Raw genomic sequence first — 22,824 nt, 5'->3', positions numbered from 1 at the left:
GACGGAGTCTCGCTCTGTCGCCCAGGCTGGAGTGCAGTGGCCGGATCTCAGCTCACTGCAAGCTACGCCTCCTGGGTTTACACCATTCTCCTGCCTCAGCCTCCTGAGCAGCTGGGACTACAGGCGCCTGTGACCTCGCCCAGCTAGTTTTTTGTATTTTTTAGTAGAGATGGGGTTTCACTGTGGTAGCCAGGATGGTCTCAATCTCCTGACCTCATGATCTGCCCGTCTCGGCCTCCCAAAGTGCTGGGATTACAGGCTTGAGCCACCGCGCCCGGCCTACATATATATTTTTATAGCAAAACTCTCAGAAAAAGGGAAATTAATGGTTTGAAAACTATGGTCCACAAGAGTGGATTTCAGTTGCCATGGTACAACAGGCCTCCTGTTTTCACACAGGATCCTCTCACTCTGAATAGGATGATAAGTCATTGAAAAATGGCAAATGGCCACCAGGGATGTGACAATAGGAGTGCTCTTATTATCTCAGGCCACAGTAGGATTCCTGGGCAATTGCTTTCTTCTTTATCATTATAGTTTCCTTTATTTCACCAGATGCATGTTAAAGTCCACAGATCTGATTCTCCAGCACCTGACTATAGCCAACTCGTTGGTCATTCTCTCTAAAGGAGTCCCACAAGCAACGGCCACTTTGGGGCTGAAACATTTCCTCAGTGACATTGGGTGCAAATTTGTTTTGTTTCACAGAGTGGGCGGGGTGTGTGCATGGGCACCACCTGCCTCCTGAGTATCTTCCAGGCCATCATGATCGGCCCCACAAAGTCCAGGTGGGCAGAGCTGAAACTACAAGCTCCCAGATACACTGGGGCCTTCACCCTCCTGTGCTGGGCACTGAACATGCTGGTAAATATCGTTTTTCTTAGGAGTATGACTGACAAGTGGAGTAACAAAAATAACACATGGAAAAGAAATTTGGGATATTGTTGTGCAGTAGGTAATAACAGAATTAGAGGATTAGTACATATAATGTTGTCATGATCCTACGATGTTTTGTGTTTGGGCCTCACCACCTGGGCCAGCAGCTCCATGGTCTTTATTCTGCACAGGCACAGGCAGTGGGTTCAACACCTTCACAGGACTAACCTCCCCCCCAGGTCCTCCCCTGAGTTCAGAGTGACCCAAAGCATTCTTGTTCTAGTGAGCACTTTTGCATCATTCTGTACCCTCTCCTCTGCCTTCACACCATTTTTGGCTAAGTACCCTAACCCCAGCTGGTAGCTGATGAACACGTCTACACTGACCACTGCCTGTTTCCCCACAGTCAGCCCCTTTGTCCTCATGGGCAATGCCCAGGGCATTCAGGTTCAGCTCTGCCTGCTGTGGAAGGACTAGACAATCTCCTAAGCTAGTCGGATAGCTCTAGTTTATGTAGGCTGTCTTGATTGTTTCTATACTGTGCAGTCATTTACTCTCCCTGTGCCAAGGTTGAAGCACCACTGTGAGCAGTCACATGACAGAGAGTGTGATCTGGAAACAGAGCCTCTGCCTTCGTAGGATTGTCATGGGCTGAGAATGGCAGGTGTAGACTAAATGTTTTGAAAATGATTTTATTAATTTTTTTTTATGAGATTGTTTCACTCTTGTCACCTAGGCTGGAGTTCAGTGGTGCCATCTCAATTCACTGCAACCTCCACCTCCCAGGTTCAAGCGATTCTGCTACCTCAGCCTCCCAAGTAGCTGGGATTACAAGCACCTGCCGCCACGCCCGGCTAATTTTTTGTATTTTTAGTACAGATGGGGTTTCACCATGTTGGCCAGGCTGGTCACGAACTCCTGACCTCAGGTGATCCACCTGCCTCAGTTTCCCAAAGTGCTGATATAACTTTCATTTATTAAACATTTTAGTGAAGAAGTTTAGAGGTTAAAAACTATTTTCTCTTTTTTAAATGGGCCTCTAATAACTTGGAGACAATGGAAAGCTTATGTGAGTATGTAATGTAAAACTGATTAATTTAAAATATCCTGAAATTAACTGGACACAGAAATATAAGAAGAGTTTAATAAGATGGAAAAGACTGAGTAATTACTTATCAAGAAAGTGAAAAGGAAGAGCAGGAACCCCACAGCAAGTGACCTGGAATGAAACATGAGGGAAAACAGTGTATCAGATACTGCGGGACATCAAAGACCAGTTTTGTCATTTTACCTTAAATCCTGAAAAGAAAGTTAATCATTTGAGATATGTGATTTTTTTGTGGGAAGAGAGTAGCATATTTTTCAAATATTTTCAGGTAAAAGTAAACACAATGGCCTGGGTGGGGCAAAGTGAGCACGAGAATCTTTTTTTTTTTTTTTTTTTGAGATGGAGTCTCACTTTGTTTCCCAGGCTGGAGTGCAATGGCGTGATCTCAGCTCACTACAACCTCTGCCTCCTGGGTTCAAGCGATTCTCCTGCCTCATCCTCCCGACTAGCTGGGATTACAGGCGCCCACCACCAAACTCAGCTAATTTTCATATGTTTTAGTAAAGACAGGGTTTCACCATGTTGGCCAGGCGGGTCTCAAACTCCTGACCTCAGGTGATCCGCCTACCTCAGCCTCCCAAAAAGCTGAGATTACAGGCCTGAGTCACCGCGCCCAGTCAAGAATCTTATCAAGAAGTTTTAATTAGAATTTGATTCACAGTTAATAAATATGAGAATTGTGGCCGGGCATGGTGGCTCATGTCTGTAATCCCAGTACTTTGGGAGGCCAAGGTAGGTGGATCACCTGAGGTCAGGAGTTGGAGACCAGCCTGACCAACATGGTGAAACCCTGTCTGTACTAAAAATTACAAAAATTAGCCAGGGGTGGTGGTGCATGCCTGTAATCCCAGCTACTTGGGAGGCTGAGGTGGGAGGATCGGTTGAACCAGGAGTCAAGGGGCTGCAGTGAGCCGAGATTGTGCCATTGCACTCCAGCATGGGTGACAGAACAAGACTCGATCTCAAAAAAAAAAAAAAAAAAAAAAGAGGGAGAGTATCATAGAGAAAACCAACTGGTTTTTGGAACACTTTGAAGGTAGAATATTCTGTATGCTTATCTCTCAAGCGATAATCTCAATTAGCCTGCTCCAAAAAAGAAGTGGGATGAACCACACATTCTGAACTTTGGGAAGGAATCTATGGTGGAACCGTCCACCGTCCATGGAGGAACCGTCCACCGTCCATGGAGGAACTGAAGACAAGGTATATGGGAAAAATGCCCATGGCTTCATTTTTTAGGGAAGATAATTGCTGGTTTGAAATAATAAGGAGGAACTTTTGACAGAATCATAAAATAAAATGTACAATTCTTTGACCACAGTGAAAAATTTCAACAGACCCTTTGTGATTATATTGGTGATAACACAGATAACATTTATTGATGATTCAAAAATTTCAACAATACGACACACACGCTTGTCCTAATTGACATATGTTGAACCTGAGCTTTATATCACATTTTTCAGCACAACGAAACCATTGAAATATTTTGCTCTCAAAGAAAGTTTTTTTTTTTTGTTTTATTTTTGTTTTTGAGACAGAGTCTCCCACTGTCGCCCAGGCTGGAGTGCAGTGGCACGATCTCTGCTCACAGCAAGCTCCACCTCCCGGGTTCACACCATTCTCCTGCCTCAACCTCCTGAGTAGCTGAGTAACTACAGGCTCCTGCCACCATGCCCAGCTAATTTTTTTGTATTTTTAGTAGAGACAAAGTGTCATTGTAGCCAGGATGGTCTCGATCTCCTGACCTCGTGATCCACCCACCTCGGCCTCCCAAAGTGCTGGGATTACAGGCGTGAGCCACTGTGCCTGGCCTCAAAGAAAGTTTTAACAAACATAAAATATTTTAATCAAAGAGATTAGCTTTGTTACCCATAATGCAATAATATTTTTAAATAATATATTAAAGAATTTTAAATTTTAAAGATTAAAACTAGGCAATATTCCTAATAAATATTATTTTTTGGACTGAAAGACAATATAACTCCTCCAAATCCAAGTTGTGCACTCTATTTGATTGAAGAGTTTTAGGCAAAATAAGATAACTGCAAATTCAGTTAATAGAATAGAGGATGCCGACAATATGCGTGCTAGATGTCAGTCTCTGGAACTTATATATAGAAGCATAGGCTAAATGCCATAATGTGTAACAATAAATCATAAGGTAGATAATAAAATATGGAACAATTATTACATAGAATATAACAAAAATGAATAAAATTATGATAAAATACACAGACCTAGTGCAATGTTGAGGAAAAGATGAAGAGACTAACTTAAATATTAATAAACACAATTGAAACAATTGGTAGTTTTTAAACCCCTATAGACTAATATAAACAACCTTATGGTAATAAATTAGAAAACAGAGAAAAATGATTTCTATATAATATATTCTCCATTCTATGGCTGCACTGATCACTGCCTATTTTCCCACAGTCAGCCCCTTTGTCCTCATGGGCCATTCCCAGGGCATCCAGGCTTAAGTCTGCCTGCTGTGGAAGGACTAGACAATCTCCTAAGCTAGTCAGATAGCTCTAGCTTATGTGGGCTGCCTTGACTGCTTCTATGCGGTGCAGTTATTTACTCTCCCCACGCCGAGGTTGAAGCACCACTGTGAGCAGTCACATGACAGAGAGCCTCTGCCCTCCTAGGAGGTGTCAACTCAACTCAACTGGGAATAATTAGAAACTAAAACAAAAAATTTTTTTTTAATATTTGGAAGCATTCACCAAAAGTGGTCATTGTTTTCAATGACACTTTTTCCCATATTTTTCAAGTTTAGGTATTCATCTTTCAAATTTATTTCATTAATCATGAAAAAAAAGAAAAGCCATGGAAAGATTGTGTGTGCTATTAAATCCACTATACCCAAACTTTTAAAATAGGCCAGGAAGAATTATGGATTTTGACATAAAATTACTAGCTAAGTATACAAAATGATGACAGATGGTTTATTTCAGAAATAGAGTATGCTAATAAGAAAATCAAATCTATCATCCAGTACATTGCAAATAAATGAGACAACTCCATTCACTGAGGAAATCATTTTATACCCTTGTAAATGTCTTTTATATGTAAATTAACTTACGACAAATATTCTGAGGACATTTCAATTATTAGTGATGACACATCAGGATAAAGAAAGAAATGATACAAGAGGGCAATGAGCACAGAAGACATTCTTAACACCAACTTCACCCCTGTTAGCATGGGTATAGTTTAGAAGACAGATAAGTGTGGGTGAAAACATGGGGAAACTAGAACCCCATGCAATGCTGGGGGGTGGTGAAATGAGGCAGCCATCTTGGAAAACATTCTGGAAGTTTCTCCCAAGGTTAACATAGGGCTATCATATGGCCCAGCAATTCCACTCCTGAAGATATACCCAACAGAAATGAAAACATATGCCCACACAAAGACTTCATATGCTTTTCATATGAGGGTTATTAATTATAGCCAAATAGTGGAAACCACCCAAATATCCATCAATGGAAGACTAGATACACAGCTGAGGCATATTCATACAATGGATATGTACTCAGCCGTACAAAGGAAAGATACACTGATATATGCCTCTACATATCAGTGACGGTTATTGAAAACAACACGATCAATGACAAAAATGCCCAGAACAGGCAAATCCACAGGAACAGAAAGTGGGTTAGTGGTTGCCAGGGCCTTAGGGAGTGAGGAGGAGCAAAGGAAGTGAGCACTTAATGGGTGTGGGGTTTCTTTTGGGGGTGTCATACTGTTCTGGAACTATGTAGTGATGATTGTAAAATCTTGTGAACACAACAAAAAGCACTGAGTTGTAAATTCTTTTTTTTTTTTTTTTGAGACGGAGTCTTGCTCTGTCGCCCAGGCTGGAGTACAGTGGCGTGATCTCAGCTCACTGTAAGCTCCACCTCCCGGGTTCACGACATTCTCCCACCTCAGCCTCCCAAGTAGCTGGGACTACAGGCGCCCGCCACCTCGCCCGGCTAATTTTTTGTATTTTTTTAGTAGATGGGGTTTCACCGTGTTAGCCAGAACAGTCTCGATCTCCTGACCTCGTGATCTGCCCGTCTCGGCCTCCCAAAGTGCTGGGATTACACTGAGTTGTAAATTCTAACATGATTAATATATTAAATGTTATATAAATTTTATCTTAATAAAAAGAATTAAATAAACTCCAGACCATTGCGTCAAAAGTGGAAATAGCTTTTCATCTATAAATGTGGCAAAAAACTCATCAACATGAAATTAACAAAATGGAAAATTGAAATGAGAAAAGTAGAGTCAACAAATTCCCATTGATGTTTTGCAGTCACTCAAGAGAGCCAAGAAAAGACACACCCAGGCTTTAGTTATGCATTTGATGCAATTTTCTGTCATAGAAATTTATCTAGTCCTAGTAGTTGAATCGATTGGGCATATTGATGTGACCTTAAAAATGCTTACAATATATCTTTTTTAAAAAATTAAGTCTGACATTCATAAAGATGTTATAACACATGTTAAACTATTTTATTTAACTTATAAGAGATTAGCAGATACGATAACCAGTAGAAAAAAAGAATCCAACAAACAGCTAGAGGAATATTAACCAGGAGTATTTAAATGAGTATGTAAATGGGAAGAAAGCTCATTTCCTTACTATGTGAGAGGAAAGAAAATTGACCCTGGACTGGACAAGGCATTGTGCGTGTCTATCAGTGACCTAAAACTTACAAAGGGTTGCAAAAATACTCACATAGAGTGCAGGCTAGAGTCAGATAACCTGGTGTGGTATCTTCTAAACAGGGTAAAGTTTTCCACTGAAGAACACATTTTTTTCTTTTTTCTTTTTTTTTTTTTTTTTTTTTTTGAGATAGAGTCTCACTCTGTCACCCAGGCTAGAGGGCAATGGTGCAATCTCAGCTCACTGCAACCTCTACCTGCTGGGCTCAAGCAATCCTCCCACCTCAGCCTCCCAAGTAACTGTGACCATAAGCGATGCCACCGCACCCAGCTAATTTTTTGTATTTTTGCTAGAGATGGGTTTTTGTCATGTTCCCCAGGCTGGTCTCAAACTCCTGAGCTCAAGTGATCCACCTGCCTCAGCCTCCCGAAGCGTTGGGATTACAGGCATGAGCCACCACCACCAGCCAGAGCGCATTTCTTTCTATAATAAATAGTCAAATGAAAAGTTAGGTTTGGTCACTAGGGCAACAAGGTCCTAACATGGGCACTTCTAGGCCAAGTGTACACCAATGGCATCCCAGTGAGGGGCTGGCCCACAGGAACACAGCAGTGGAACTGAGCACTGGCATCTTGAATGGCCCAGGCCAGGGGCAGGATCAAGCCGGGCCAATCGGAGCAAAGCTCCCTGTCTTCATCCTTTTTGTGTTGCTGTCACACAACCTAAGAATGGATAATCTATAAAGAAAAGAGGTTTATTTAGCTCAGGGTTCTGCAGGCTGTGAACTGTAAGAGGCATGGGGCTGGCATCTGCTCCGCTTCTAGAGAGGGCCTCATGCTGCCTCCACTCATGGTGGAGAGTGGGAGGGGAGTGGGTGTGTGCAAAGAGATCACATGGCAAGAGGGGAATCAAGAGAGAAACCAAGAGAGCCAGACTCTTTCTAACAACGTGCCCTTGCAGAAAATAATGAGAGTGAGAACTCACCCCCGGAAGAGGGCATTCTTTATGAGGGTCCACACCCATGACCTAAAATCCCCCACTAGGCTCCATCTCCCAACCCTGCCACATTGGCATCAAATTTCACATGAGATTTTTGATTTTTGTTTTTCTGACAGGGAGTCTCGCTCTGTCGCCCAGGCTGGAATGCAGTGGCGTGATCTTGGCTCACTGCAACCTCCACCTCGCGGGTTCAAGCGATTCTCCTGCCTCACCCTCCCAAGTAGCTGGGACTACAGGTGTGCAACACAACCCCGGGCTAATTTTTGTATTTTTAGTAGAGACGGGGTTTTGCCATGTTGTCCAGGGTGGTGTCACACTCCTGACCTCAAGTGATCCCCCCACCTCAGTCTCCGAAAGTGCTGCGATTATAGGTGTGAGCCACTGCACCCAGCTCAACATGAATTTTGTTGGGGACAAATCACATCCAAGCCACACCATTCACTAAACCTCGTGTCTAGAAAAAGGAGACTTTTAGAGCTCCTATAGGCTTAGGAAGCTGCCTGGCACCCTCAGCAGGAGCAGAGCTGCCATTCTCCCGAACCCTGTGGACCCCTCCTGTGGGAGATCCACTGTGGCCAGTGGCTTGGCCCATGAGCACCTGATTTCCTCACTGCCACTGTTGAGGATCTGATGGCTGATACCCTGGTGGGTAATGAAGCCCACAACAGCCACAAAAGGTGCAAATATATTGTAATATAATATAAAGTATATATATAAAAATTATACATAATAGGCATTATAGAGTGTAGGCACATATATATATATATATATTCTGGCCAAAGACATGTATTCAAGTGGTTACTAGTTATTAAATATTCATGATCAGACTTATTTATAAATACATTTTATTACAAACACAATTACCCATCTCAGATGAAACACCTAATCTGTCTAATGATTACACACTTTACAGAGCTTCATAGAGTTATCAGTGGCTGAATAAATGCTTTTCGAGGTAAAATATATTCCACATAAAGTCTTATCCAAGAGATAGACTCAAAACCCTTGTAAGTCTTTTTTCTTTTTTTTTTTTGAGATGGAGTTTCAATCTTTCGCCCAGGCGGAAGTGAGGTGGTATAATCTCCGCTCACTGCAACCTCCAGCCCCCAGGTTCAAATGATTCTCTCCTGCCTCAGCCACCCAAGTAACTGGGATTACAGGCACCCACCACCACATCTGGCTAATTTTTGTATTTTTAGTAGAGACAGGGTTTCACCACGTTGGCCAGGCTGGTCTCGAACTCCTGATCTCAGGTGATCCACCTGCCTCGGCCTCCCAAAGTGCTGGAATTACAGGTGTGAGCCACCATGCCCGGCCTGAACCCATGTAAGCCTTGCAAGCACTTTCATGGACTGCATTAAGATAAAAATGGGTGTCTCTCTCCTTCCCAGTGAAGTAAAAAAAAAAAGTTAAAAATGGGTGTCCCATCAAATGCAACAATCTTAACCTCATTCTCATGAGTAGCCACATTTGAGGTTTTCTCCTGTTCATCAAAAGCTCAAACGACACGCTCTGCTACCTGTGGCGTTTTCATAAAGAGCTGGCAAGAGGCTGCCTAACTCACCTGAAGTACAATCAGATGTACTGTCTTTGAGACATCAGTTTACCACTTACCAGCCATGCAATCCTATCTATTTATGTATTCCACCTAAGTGGCAGTTTCCTCATATAAAATAAGGATAATGAGTTCCTCCATTGTTGAGTTAGCCCAAATAATAAGTCACTTGGAGCCTATAACCTGCTGTTAGCACAGGGCTTGGCACAGTGTGCCTTGAGTAAACAGTGCATCTGTCTGCTGTATACTCCAGATACTCACGTGTGCCTCCCAAAGATGCACCTGGGCTGGGTCCTCATGTAATTCCTGGATTATTGCGTCCCAGGCTACGAAACCACACCCTACTGAGCTTTGTAGAGCACCAATCAGAGGAGGAGGACAGAGCTGGGAGAGTGAAGTGCAATCCATGCTGGTTTCCTCTCTTCCCCACTGCCTGGTGACCCATACACTCCACCTCTTCCCACCGTCAGTCAAGGCAGCAGGACCTGGCTTGGTTTTGCCTGCTTTGCAAAGACAACCTAAGAATGAGATAAATACTACTGGGATTGTGCTTAGAATTCATTGAATATGTGCTTCTATAATACAAAAGCCTTCATTGTCACATAATGTTCATTAATACCCATACTTAGAGAACTTTCATTGGTCATATGTCACCCAAACAAATTTTGGATTTACTATAGAAAGCCATGAAGCACCCTAAGCATTAGCTCAGTAAGCACAGACCATGGTGATTCACACCTGTCTGAGTCAGGGACTGACTTAAGATTGCACCATCCCCTGTGCAGGGATGTGGGGGCACAAGGGGCCAGAAGGGGCTGGGGTGGGGAGAGGGTTTCAGTGGTGGGATTTTTCTCTAAGGGTTGTGCTGCCTTCTCCCCTGTGGGCATCCCAGCTTTTGGAGAGCACCCAGGATCTGGAACTTACTCCTTTCTGCCTGTTTGCCACCACTCTAGACCCTACAGTCCTCTGCATTTCCACCTACCCTGCACCTAGAGCTCCCCGCGCACCCCAGGGGACCACAAAGGATGGTTAACTGGGCACCTGTCTCCAAAGAGTTACTCTCCTCTCTCAAATACCCGTTCATACTTGGCTTAATCTTTCAAGATACATTTTATGACCTATAGCAGCAGTATATTCACTTTATTGTAAGTAGGAATTAGGAATATAAATGCAAAAAAAAAAAAAAGTCACATTTTCTCTTCCCATTCTACAGAATAGAATTTTTTTGCTCCATTACATAGGAGCTCGCACTTCCCTGCCTCCCTGTGAGATGCCATGCACCTGTTGCAGCTGCCAGCAGTTGTTGCCCCATGACCATTCCCCTGCTCTACCCCTTACCCCAACACACTCCCTCTTCCCTTCCCAAAGGAACCCAGTCTTGTGCAGGAGGTTGCCTTCCTCCACACAGCCACAGGCTCGGACACTTCCCTGTCCCTGCTGGTCTTGGGACAAGCAAGGCGCTTCTAGCGGATGGGACAGGAGGGGAGGCTGCTGAGAGGCTTCTGGGAAGCATTTCCTGTTGAAGGGGATTATGGCACACCCTTCGTGGGAGGAGAGGGGATGCCTGGTGTCCAGCACCTGGGCCAGCGGCAGCTGCCTCCACTAGCTGACAGCAAGCTCGGGCTGGGTCTTGCCTTCTGCGGGACTTAGAGAAGCTCCCCTGTAGGCCAGCTGACTCCAGAGTTCCTTCCTTACAGCTCAAGACACCCAAGTTGATGTAACCCACAGTTTGAGAAACACTTCTAGAAAATTCACCTGGAGAGGCCCAGCTCAGCTTTCCCTGCTGAACTTTGGGATGACACAGCTGGGACCATCCACAGTGACTCACTACAAGAAAAGGGTGGCAGGAGGAGGAATAACGACTGTCCCCACACAGCCTCATGAACATTTCATGGGCACCCCGGACACATGCTCATCTTACTAGCACTTAAATATTTATTTTAAAAATCCACATCACTTTGCTTTAAAAATGTTTATTTAGCGCCTGCAATGTACAAGGCACTGTGTTTGGCGCCATGAGGAATACAGAAACCAACAAGGCATGATTCTTGCCTTAGGAAGCTCACGGTCTAGCGTGGGAAATTAGAAATTGCACATGCACACAGGTAACTGTCACACCAGGCAGGAAGCACTAAATGCTGAGATTGATACCAACATTACAAGAACCCAGAGGAAGAAAACACTATTTGGGGATGAGAATGAGATTAGAGAAGGTCCCTTAGAAGTAGGGGGTTTAAACATGACAGATCAAATGTAGATAGGAAAAAATTCAGAGGAAAATGTAATCAGGGAAGGCTCTAATTGAAACCAGAAGCAGGAGGTACTTCTGTGATATGATGGAGGCAGAAGAAGCCCGCTGGGTTGGATTCAGAGGGGAGGGGAGGGGAGGGGCAGGAGGGAGTAGAGTGGGAGGGGAGGCTGGAAAGATGCATGGGGATCAAGACGGGAAGGTGAGTATGTGAGTATGTGTGCCAGGCAATGGCGTTTCCGTTTCAATGGAGGTTTCTCAAAGAGAGGTGATCTGGCTGGAGAAAGCTTAATCTGGTGGCAGTGGCTTTAAGAATGGGGGAACAAGGGAAGGAGGCCGGTTTGAAAATGATAACAAGGGTCTGGACTCGAGTGATGCGGCAGTGACCATGAGAACAGAGCAGTTGCAGTTGGAAGACGGAGTCAGAACTGGGGAGATCCGGTGGAGGTGAGGCAGGCAGAAAGATGATGGCAGGTTTGTACCTAGAGACGCATGATCCATTCACAAAGCCAGGGAAACCTAAACAGGAAACACTCTGAATTTGAGGAGAGGAGGGTAGGGCTGAGTCTGAGACATGGCTGGCCTCCAGGTGGAGGGGTCAAGCAGGCAGGTACAAGCTGGATGAGAATTCAGGGCAGAGGGCAGAGCTGGAAACAGACCAAAAGCTGCCATGCAGTGGCGAGGCTGGAAGCAGTGGCACAGGCCGAGGGCTGTCTCGCCGGAGAAGGGTGGGTACAGCACAACCCTGTGGCCACGTTTTCCTCACATAGGAAATTCCCACAGAACACTGAGAAGGGTGACGATGCCTCCCATGAACAGTGCCGTGTGTCTCTGCGTCCCCGATTTCACACCTAAGAAACAATGTCTTCAGCTGTGTGATGACAAGTAGGAACACTGCCTCCATTGTGGAGGGTCATCTCTCCAATGAGAGTTTTTAAATTTTTCATTATTATTTATTTTGAAGAGTTTTCTGTAATGAAACTGTTTCTTCTGAAGATTTCAGAAAAGCTTTCGATGTCTGTCACCTCACCATGTCTAAGAGGTGGAAGGGAACTGAAAGTCATCTTCCCGCTCATTTCACAAGTGAGGAAGCCAAGGCCCAGGCGGGCCAAGGGTCTTGCCCAGCATCTCACCCAGCAGGGATGGCTCAGCTGGACCCATGAGCAAGGACAGTGCCTGCCCTCCCCAAGTCACTCCCCTGGGCAGTGGCTGCCATCCAGATGCACAGAGAGATGGGGAGGAAGGAAGATGACGGACAGACAGATACATAGGCAAGAGGGAATGGGAATAACACATAGATATTTTAACTTTTCAAGAGAGGAAAAGGAAAAAATGGCTTGTGATAGACATTTTTTGGACCCACCAAAGCCTTGCGTATCTGAAAAGAAAATTACTTTGGCTTTCTGGAAACATTACACTGCATTTAATCAAAAAAATAGACTAAATTATGACACATCACATCCAGTAAGCTTCATAGCAGCCGCAGTAGGAGTGACGGCATTTCATGTTGGTGTCCGCATAAGCGTTGAAAGGAAGTTTGCAGGGAAATAAGGTCAGCAAGAACCAGACCTCAGATTGTTTCACCCAACACAAGAAAAACACCCATGGCAATTCCCTTTTGGAAAGTTAAAGCTGATCTCCTTGGAATGAAGTTCCAAATACATCCATTTCCACAGAAGACGGAGGAAAAAAGACAATTACATTTCAAATCTGTAAGTCACAAATAGACAGGCAGAGTTCTGGCGAGCCGTGTCACAGTTAACCAGTTTGAGGACATCAGCGTCTTCCCCCAGAGTCTGTAAACACACAGCTAGTCGATTTCCTAATGAATGCTTCCCTTTAACGAAGGCCGCTTCAGTCCACCCTGCAGGCCTGCTAGAGGCTTCCAGCAGCACATCTCAGTGGCAACCATCAGATTTTCCAAAAAATCTTCTTTCTATAGAGGATGTAGGCAATGAGCACCCAGAGGGCAGTGGCAACGAGGTTCTGAGTCAGGTGCTCCTTGTGGGACTGGTTGTCTTTCAGCTTCCACTGAAAGGGGAAGTAGTTCTCAAACACCTCGTGGCCGACGTACACCAGAATAGAATTCATTCCTTCAGGAGAGAGACATACAGAAGATCATGTTTCTCACAGATGAGTCATATCTGACCGTCTATTTAATTCTTGAAACCAGTTCAATGAAAAAACAAAAAGTGTGCACTTCCATTGCTGGCTACTGCCAAAAATAAGTAATGCATATCTTAGGTATTTAAGTATAAACCATATAAAAAATTATTGAAAGGCCTGGTGCAGTGGCTCACGCCTATAATCCCAGCACTTTGGGAGGCCAAAGTGGGTGGATCGCTTAAGGTCAGGAGTTCGAGACCAGCCTGGCCAACATGGTGAAACCCCCTCTCTACTAAAAATACAAAATTGGCTGGGTGTGGTGGGGTGCGCCTGTAATCCCAGCTTCTTGGGAGGCTGAGGCACAAGAATCACTTGAACCTGGGAGGCGGAGGTTGCAGTGAGCCTAAATCACACCACTGCACTCCAGCCTGGGCAACAGAGCAAGACTCTGTCTCAAAAAAATAAAAAGGATATTAGAAAATATTCATTTTATAACAGCGTAATTCTTGAATACTAAATCTCAAAGGAAAGCTAAAATTGTTGTTATAACTTATATTTTCTAGGCAGAAAATCTGCCTAGAAATGTAACTATTCCTCGAATCAAACAGCTGAAATGAGGCATTGAAATGATCTGGTGTGTTTCTAAGTCCTTGGGTGGAACTGCATCCAAATCATTCCATTTATCCCTTGATATCACCTCTTGGTATTTCTTCTAATGCACAATCTCTACAGTAGTGGATTTATATTAAGAAAGCAAGCATAGTCCCATTATTAAGAACCAGAAACTGGATAATGTGCCCCGAATCATTTCTGCTCCTCCACAATTTGGTATAGCCTGAAGAAACAGGTGGAGTCACAAACTGTCATACAAGGACTCCACAACCTACATGGGTGAAAATGGGGTGGACTGCTTCGGAGCAGGCCAGTGAACCTGGTGTGACCTGGGACAATGTGGCCCCTGCTGCTTCCTCCCTCAGCCTGGCTTTTGGACACGTGCCACTAGGGCAGTGGCTCAAGACCCCAGCACCGAGGATGCTCCAGCGGTCCCTGGGCCCGCCCCCCTGGTCACCACCCCAGCTATGTTTGGGGTTGGAGGTGACTTACCTGGATAAAAGAATGGGGTTCCTGTCCACAGCCCCTTCACATCCACAACCGGGTACAGGACCAACAGGATGAAGAAGGCAAAAGAACTGAGCGTGGTGACATACGAAAGGGACCTGGGAGGGGTGGAGGAGGCGTTTCAGTGCTTGTGCAGAACGAATCCAATTTCAACATGAACAATCATCCATAAAATCATGCTTTTTCCATACATACCAGAGGTTTTTGTTTACTGGAATAAAGCCTTCATTTTCAGAAACTTTCGTCAGAACAACAGAAATGAGCCCCTATAATGCGGAAGAGAAGGATGTTAACATTTTATATTATTATCTCAGAAAACATTTGCTTTCAACATCAATATATATTAGTTATTTAATCACGTAGAAAAGGCTGAAATTTTTCTCTTTTAACTGGAAACATATTTTTTAAATGTATGAACTAAAAAATATTCTCCCAAAATCTCATCACCATTCTACTGAGTTGAAGAGGGTAAGCTTACTGATTAAATGACAGTGACTCCAGAGAAGAGGCATGACTGCGGTCAGAATGAAATACACGGACAGTCAACCTTGCAACTCTCTTTCCCATGTAATCTGGAAGTTGATGTCTGCAACCTGGTCTGATTTGCCCAGTCTCTCTGATACACCACTCCACATAGAGCCCATGCTTCACATTTCTTCAGGCATTCCTGGCTGTCTGATGGCAAACACTGTCTTATTGATAAAGACATTTTCCTAAGAAAATAAATCTGTACATTTAGGTGGAAAGATTTGTTCCTCTCTGCTATTCAAGTGAAGAAAATGGTACCTGCTGCCATGTGGTGACAATGGCTATCTCAGTGTTGCTGAACATTTTATTCCTTTTAAATATACATGTGAAGGAAAGGAATTTCAGTGAGGAACACTGCTTACTTACAAGAATACAACACCACGCAGTGAATCGAATCAGGATGTCTTTGGTCTGAGCCTTGTAATACAATAGTATTTTTCCTGCCTGGAGGAGATAACACAGTGTGACCAAAAGAATCGCCAAAGGGATATTTTTATTTCATATTCATCCACTGTCTTAACTACGTGACAAAGAGATTCACTTGCTGGGCATGCTACTAGGTGCTGGAATTACGGGGGGGGGGAAACATCACCCCTGCCTTTGACTAGTGGAGGCTGAAGGAGGACCAGAGGTGAACACCCTCTCTGGGAAGGAGGAGACATCAGAGAGGAGGAGGCATCAGAGAGGAGCCACAGAGGTGAGGCCAGAGCACCAGAGGGTCCCGGTAGGAAGAGGCTCCTGGGCAGAATGGGGCAGCAGGCACAGAGCTCAGGGGAAGCGTGAGAGCCACACCACATCTCCAGTGCTGCAGGGAATGCAGAAGCCCAGGGTGTAGGGAAAGGAGGAGAAGAGGCGCCTGGGCAGGCTCCGTGGCTCTCATTTCCAGGCAGGGCCCAAGGAGAATTCTCCACAAAGGTGACAAGGGTCCCCTTAGACAGGCCTGTTCGGTGACCCAGTCTGAGCAGCACTAGGAAGAGGGACCGGAACAGGGTGGAACCAGAGGCAGGGTGGGGGAGGCAGGGAAACATTTAAAAACAGTGAAATATGGACTTCACATACAATCCTTCTGAAATTAGGAATTCATTTTTGAAAATATCAAAGGTTAAGAAGCTTTAAAAATAATTTATAGTAATAGCTAATATTAATCAATGTTTTTATGTGCCAGTTCTTGGAACTTTACATGAATTAACTTATTCAATCCTTGCAACACCTTTCTGAAGTAGGTGCTGTTGAAGCACAGTGGGTCAGCCACACGCCCAAGGTCACCTGGCTGGGAAGTGGCAGAGCTGGACACAAACCCAGGTAGCGTGGCTCTAGGTCTGCACTCCTAGCCCCCGCAGTGGACTGACCACTCCAGGGACACAGATCTACCTAGAAAGCATATGTAGGGATTACATGGATGTACGGAAAAGCACAATATCAACCAGAAAGTGCTACAGAGATAAAGGCTGTATTTCTAAATACAAAATTATTTCATCACCAAAATGTACAGCTGGCCCTTGGACAACACAGGTTTGAACTGTGTAGGTCCGCTTATACGCGGATTCTCTTCCACCTCTGCTACCCCTGAGACAGCAAGACTGACCCCTCCTCCTCCACCCCTCCTCCTCCTCCACCCCTCCTCTTCCTCCTCCTCCACTCCCTCCTCTTCCTCCTCCTCCACCCCCTCCTCTTCCTCCACCCCTCCTCCTCCTCTTCCTCCACTCCCTCCTCCTCCTCTTCCTACACCCCCTCATCCTCCTCCACACCCTCCTCCTCTTCCTCCTCCTCCACACCCTCCTCCTCTTCCTCTTCATCCACACCCTCCTCTTCCTCCTCTTCCTACACCCCCTCATCCTCCTCCTCCACACCCTCCTCTTCCTCCTCATCCACACCCTCATCCTCCTCCTCCTCCACTCCCTCCTCCTCCTTCTCTTCCTCCTTCTCCTACTTAACATGATGATGAAGATGCAGACCTTCATGATGATCCACTCCCACTTAGTGAATAGGACATAGATTTTCTCTTCCTTATGGCTTTAATAACATTTTCTTTTCTTGAGCTTACTTTATTATAAAAATATAGTACACAATATTTTTATAAAATATGTGTGAATCAACTGTTGATGTTATTGGTAAGGCTTTGGGTCAATAGCAGGCTATTAGTGTTTAAGTTTTGGGGGAGTCAAAAGTCCTCTGTGGATTTTCCACTGCATGGGGGGACAGTGTCCCCATGCCCCGAGGTGTTCCAGGGTCACCTGTGTAGGCTTCAGATCTGCACTACCCAACAGCCAAACCACTAGCCACAAGTGACCATCTAAATTTAAAATTACATCAAGTAAAATTTAAAATTCAGTTCTTCAGTCACACTCACCACATCTCAAATGCTCAACAGCAACCCTGGCTAGGGACTGCCCCACTTGATAGCAAGGAGAAGAAATATTTTTATCCCCACAGAAAGTTCTGCCGGCAATGCTTTCCAAAAGTCTTTTCCCCTCCCAGTTAGCTCCCCTCAAACAGTAGTTTCAAACACCAACAAGGAGAACTTTGGGGACTTGAAATCTAGACTGCTCAGAACGTTAACAAAAGGCAAGTGAGACAAACCAAGAATAACCTGTATTGACTTTGGTATAAATTCTCATGCTCTGAAGCCATGACAGTGTGCTGTGGTTTGAATGTCTGTCCCTCCAAATTTCCTATGTTGAAACCTAATCACCAAGGTGACAGTATGAGAAGGTGTGGCCTCGGGAGGTAACTGCAGCATGAGGGCTCCACCCTCATGAATGGCCTAGAAAAGGGCTTGAGGCAGTAAGTCCCGTCTCCGCCCTTTTACCAGCAGGTGGGGACACCCTGTGAGGACATGGTATTTGTCCCCTCTGAACGACATGCCCCAATCAAGTTGCCACCTTGGGAGGAGAGACCAGACCCTCACCAGACAAATGAACCTGCAATGTTACTGTTCTTTATGAATTACCCAGTCTCGGGTATTTTGTTAGGTCAGGACACACAGACTAATACAAGGGTACATGAAAGAATTGTGACAAATGACACAGTGACTTCCCAATGTTACCAACACCCACATATTCTGCACACTCCATCAGGAAAACCCTTTTTTATTTTTTGAGACAGGGTCTCACTCTGTTGCCCTGGCAGGAGTGCAGTGGTGCAATCAAGGCTCGCTGCAGTCTCAACCTCCTGGGCTCAAGCCATACTCCTATATCAGCTCCCAAGTAGCTGGGACTACAGGCGTGTGCCGTCATGCCTGGCTAATATTTTTAATTTTTTGTAGAGACAGGGTCTCACTACGTTGCCCAGGCTGGTCTCAAACTCCTGGACTCAAGTGATCCTCCTGCCTTGGCTTCCCAAAGTGTTAGAGTTATAGGCATGAGCCACTGCAGTTTGGCAAGAGAAACATTTTATCCAGAAACTGCCATGCTAAGATAAGTCATATAAATAAGATTTTTTGGGGGAATATAAGAATCATATCTAATTACTTGAATGTGCTGAATTTCAGTAACTTTTGTTTCTGCACAATCTGTCAAAGATAACAAAATATATTAGACCCATAGCACAGGACAGAATATGCTTCCAATTATTTTAATGAAATGGTTTTTAAATGAGTGAATAAAACATCATAAGCTGTCAGAAAAAGTAACCTAATGAAATGAACAAATACCTGAACTCCTAAAAAGGCCATCACGATGGAGTTGATGGTGCCCAGGATGCCCTCAGGGTCATAGGCCACCTCGGTGTGGTAAAGCACCTTAACAAACAGAAGCAGAAGGCAGCACTCATTCACTGACCCGAAAACACCCACAAACAGCTCCTAGACCAAATACAAACCTGAATACACTCCAGTACACCATGGTTTTCTGTTTTTACTGCAGAAATTCATTGCTAACTTATAGGTATAACAGGCACAATGCTTCTGGCTAAGAAAGTGTGCGGTGTGGACACTCAGCAGGGAACAGAGATGCCCAGGGACAAGCCATGGTCCAGCAGCCACCGTGATTGCAGCAGGGGCAGCAAACAGCACTGGCCCCAGGCCTTGTGACATGACGCCTCCCTGACCAGCTTCAAATGCAATGCACGTACCTTCCTAATTTCCAGATTTATTCTTTTTAGTCAACCCTACTATAGCATCAACAGCTTCCTATCTTCTTTTAAGGCAAATAACATTTTTAAATATGTTTCTTTCTTATTATAAAATAAATGTTACTGCAGAAATTGTAGAAATCTGGAAATGAACAGTGTAATAGGTGCTGTCATGCACCCCCAGAGCCCTCCAACCCTTTCAGCACGGAAGCCTTCATTCCTCCAGCTGCTGGAAGTATTCATGACCACAGCTCTCAGCCAGGGGCCTCTTCTGGATCTGCCCTTGACTGAAGACAGCTGCCTCTCCAGGGATCAGCCTTTTGCAGGGGGCCTTCCGCACCATCCGGGGGTAGGAAGGGCCCAATCCCTCGCCTCAATTCAGAACAACTCTGCAGCGCCTCCCTGGTGCCCCTGGGTCCTTTGTGGGGGCTGCAGTGCAAGTCAACTTCTCCCTCTGCGCAGTCCTGCCTCCTTCATTCCCCTGCAAGGACTGCCTGATCAACTTCCTGCATGTGACTCTCTGTCTCAGGGTCTGCTGCCAGGAAATCTGACCTGAGACGTACAGAAAAGCACTGTGCTATGATCATTTACACAATGCATTCTCACTTTTTTTTTTCCTTAGAGAGACGGGGTCTCACTATTGCACAGGCTGGTCTCGGACTCCTGGGCTCAAGCAATCCTCTCTCCTCGGCCTCCCGAGTAGCTGAGAATGCAGGTGTGAGCCACTGTGCCCAGTTCCACATTCTCACTTTAAAATCCAAAATAATTGTACACACTGCCATACAGTGAACCCTAAAGTCATTAAGTTAGCAGACTTTTCAAATAAACATCAGTTCTCAGTGCATTTTCTTAAATGGGCATGGTTTAAAGTTGGCTGGCTTGTTCTACTTTCCTTCACTTCTGAAAGCCTGAGCTCCCAGTTCTAAGCGAACTCACAGTAGAAGATGGGTGCTGGTAAAGGTGATCGTCTCCCAGCAGCAGGCGGTCGATGTAGCCCGCAGCTCCTCCAGTGCAATTGGGATACTTGCCAAAATCTCCAATGCCCCCAGGACCAAGATAACCACTAGGAAGGCAAAAACCATGTAAATGACAAGACCTCAGAAGGGCAAACAGAGGGATGAGAATGAAAAAAACCTCAGGCTGGGCATAGAGGCTCACGCCTGTAATCCCATCACTTTGGGAGGCCAAGGCGGGTGGATCACCTGAGGTTAGGAGTTCAAGATCAGCCTGGCCAACATGGTGAAACCCTGTCTCTACTAAAATACAAAAATTAGCCGGGCATGGTGGTGTGCACCTGCAATCCCAGCTACTTGGGAGGCTAATGCAGGAGAATTGCTTGAAGCTGGGAGGTGGAGGTTGCAGTGAGCCGAGTTCATGCCACTGCGCTCCAGCCTGGGCAACAGAGCGAGACTCCATCTCCCAAAAAAAAAAAAAAAAACCCGACCATGGTGTATATTGGCTATGTATGCAGCCCAATTCAGAGAGCCCCAACATGCGCCAGCTAAAACGTCCCTCTGGCTCACGCACACTCACTAATAAACTGCTCCCACACTGTGAAGGTGGGAGGCCCGATTTCTATTCAAGCTGACCCTCACACCACCCACAGGGAAATCACTCCGGACACGTGCCAGTCTCCTCTCCCCATGCAAAGCAGGCCTCAAAGGAGAAGGAAGAGGGAAAGAGAATTCCTCTGACTTGAGACTTGTGAAAGCCCAGAACCTCTGACTGGGCAGAACAGGACATGCACAAGGGATGACTCCCAGGGGTTCGCTTACGTAGGGCACCCAGGGACTGGCAGGAGGAATGTCAAGCCCAGCCACAGGCCTTCCAGTGCCAGGATGAGCAGCCACTGAGGCCAGCTGGATGTGATGTCAGGAAGAGAAAGGCAGCTCCTCTCCTGAGTGGGGGCAGAAAAATAAAACATGCATGTAGTAAATGCAAATAGAAGGGGACTAAGCACGTCTTTGGGAAATTCCCAGTGACTCTTTTCTTGGCCATTTTGGCAGTAATACAAAAACTTACTGACTATGCGTTACGTTCTCCAGATGTTCCCTCTCCATGAAATCTCACAGCAAAATACCCATTCAAAAGAAATCAGCAGGCAATTCTATTCCTACACCCAAGAGAACTGAAAACATATGTTCACACAAAAACTTGTACACATACACACAGGAACATTGTTCACAACAGCAAAAAAGTGGAAACAAGTCAAATGTCCACCAACTGATAAATGGGTGAGCAAAATGTGGTGTATCCCTAAAGCAGAATCTAATTCAGCAATTTTGGAAAGAAGTGCTGACACATGCAACATGGATGAACCTCAAAAAACATGCAAAATGGAAGCAGTCAGACACAAAAGGCCACATGTTATATGACTTTGTGTATAGGGACTGTCTTAGAGCAGGTACATGTGTAGAGACAGAAAGTAGGTTGGGGTTGCCTGGGGCCGGGTGAGTTGTGACATGGGGAGTGACTGGCGGTGAGTGCAGGGTTCTTCATGGGGTAAAGAAAACCTTCCAGAATTATAGACTGGTGACAGCTGCACAACTCTGAATAGAGCAAATATCATCATATTGTACACTTTCAACATGGGATTTTTATGGTACATGAATTATACATCAATGTATCTGTGATTTAAAAATTAAAAATAAGGCCGGGCGCGGTGGCTCAAGCCTGTAATCCCAGCACTTTGGGAGGCCGAGATGGGCAGATCACGAGGTCAGGAGATCGAGACCATCCTGGCTAACACGGTGAAACCCCGTCTCTACTAAGAAATACAAAAAATAGCCGGGCGAGGTGGCGGGCGCCTGTAGTCCCAGCTACTCGGGGGGCTGAGGCCGGAGAATGGCGTGAACCCGGGAGGCGGAGCTTGCAGTGAGCTGAGATCCGGCCACTGCACTCCAGCCTGGGCTACAGAGCGAGACTCCGTCTCAAAAAAAAAAATAAATAAATAAAAAATAAAATAAATAAAATTTTTAAGAAAGAAAATGAAATTCAAACTTTTGGATCTGTGTGGTTGAAAGAAGAAAGGGTGCAGCCCACCTGTTCTTAGTGTCCCACTGAACCCCTCACCCTATGGTGATGTCCTGGGATGTGCCTCTGTGGACCCTCAGGTCCCACAGAAGGGCGGAAAATGGCAGCTTTGATATCCATGGCAGACCAAGCTCCGTGCCCACTCATGCATATCTCGCCTCTCCTTCACCTTAAGGACACAGCCAGAGGACACATTAATGACAAGGGCAGAGGGGGAAAGAGCAACAATGACTAAAACGCCCCGCAAAGTAGATAATGAACATTACAGGAAGCACCCAGAGAACATGGGATTCAGTGATGAACTTGCTAGTTACATATCTTGAAAGAAGCTAGAAGACAACACAGTTTTATTAACTGATTGTTGAATAGGACCCCAAATGGAAGATTTCAAACATTTCCATCAGAATTTTTGTCACTAATGGTGGGTGGGGGAAAGAAGTAACTGTCACCTGGGTAAACTCCACCTAGCAATTTATAGTAAGAGAGGAAGTAATCACAAATGAGATGGGACTCTGACA

The 22,824-nt window shown here is 45.2% G+C and overlaps 1 protein-coding gene and 2 pseudogenes across 4 annotated transcripts in view; 1 reads left to right on the top strand and 2 right to left on the bottom strand.

Moving 5' to 3' along the window:
* Positions 1-445: 445 nt before the first annotated feature.
* Positions 446-4,519, top strand: LOC112630444 (annotated as a pseudogene).
* Positions 4,520-11,158: 6,639 nt separating this feature from the next.
* Positions 11,159-22,824, bottom strand: part of HGSNAT (heparan-alpha-glucosaminide N-acetyltransferase) — a 51,860-nt gene continuing 40,194 nt past the window's right edge. For 2 of the 3 annotated variants that reach the window (XM_025394756.1, XM_025394758.1), the window contains 7 exons: positions 21,049-21,170; positions 20,210-20,336; positions 18,855-18,941; positions 15,569-15,646; positions 14,870-14,940; positions 14,660-14,772; positions 11,159-13,542 (listed from right to left, as the gene is read on the bottom strand). In XM_025394756.1, coding sequence (XP_025250541.1) covers positions 13,361-13,542; positions 14,660-14,772; positions 14,870-14,940; positions 15,569-15,646; positions 18,855-18,941; positions 20,210-20,336; positions 21,049-21,170 — 780 coding nt within the window. In that variant the 3' untranslated portion in view covers positions 11,159-13,360. Of the gene's footprint in view, positions 13,543-14,659; positions 14,773-14,869; positions 14,941-15,568; positions 15,647-16,076; positions 16,170-18,854; positions 18,942-20,209; positions 20,337-21,048; positions 21,171-22,824 lie in introns of all 3 variants that reach the window. The other variant, XM_025394757.1, reaches the window with a different exon arrangement.
* On the bottom strand, positions 11,548-12,610 carry LOC112630150 (annotated as a pseudogene). Its single transcript, XR_003120818.1, has 2 exons — positions 12,583-12,610; positions 11,548-12,210 (listed from the first exon to the last, which is right to left on the bottom strand). The product of XR_003120818.1 is annotated as an uncharacterized LOC112630150 (transcript).

The sequence above is a fragment of the Theropithecus gelada genome, chromosome 8 (genome assembly GCF_003255815.1).
Source record: "Theropithecus gelada isolate Dixy chromosome 8, Tgel_1.0, whole genome shotgun sequence".
In the NCBI taxonomy this organism is placed as follows: domain Eukaryota; kingdom Metazoa; phylum Chordata; class Mammalia; order Primates; family Cercopithecidae; genus Theropithecus; species Theropithecus gelada.
This window is presented reverse-complemented; position numbering and strand designations above follow the sequence as displayed.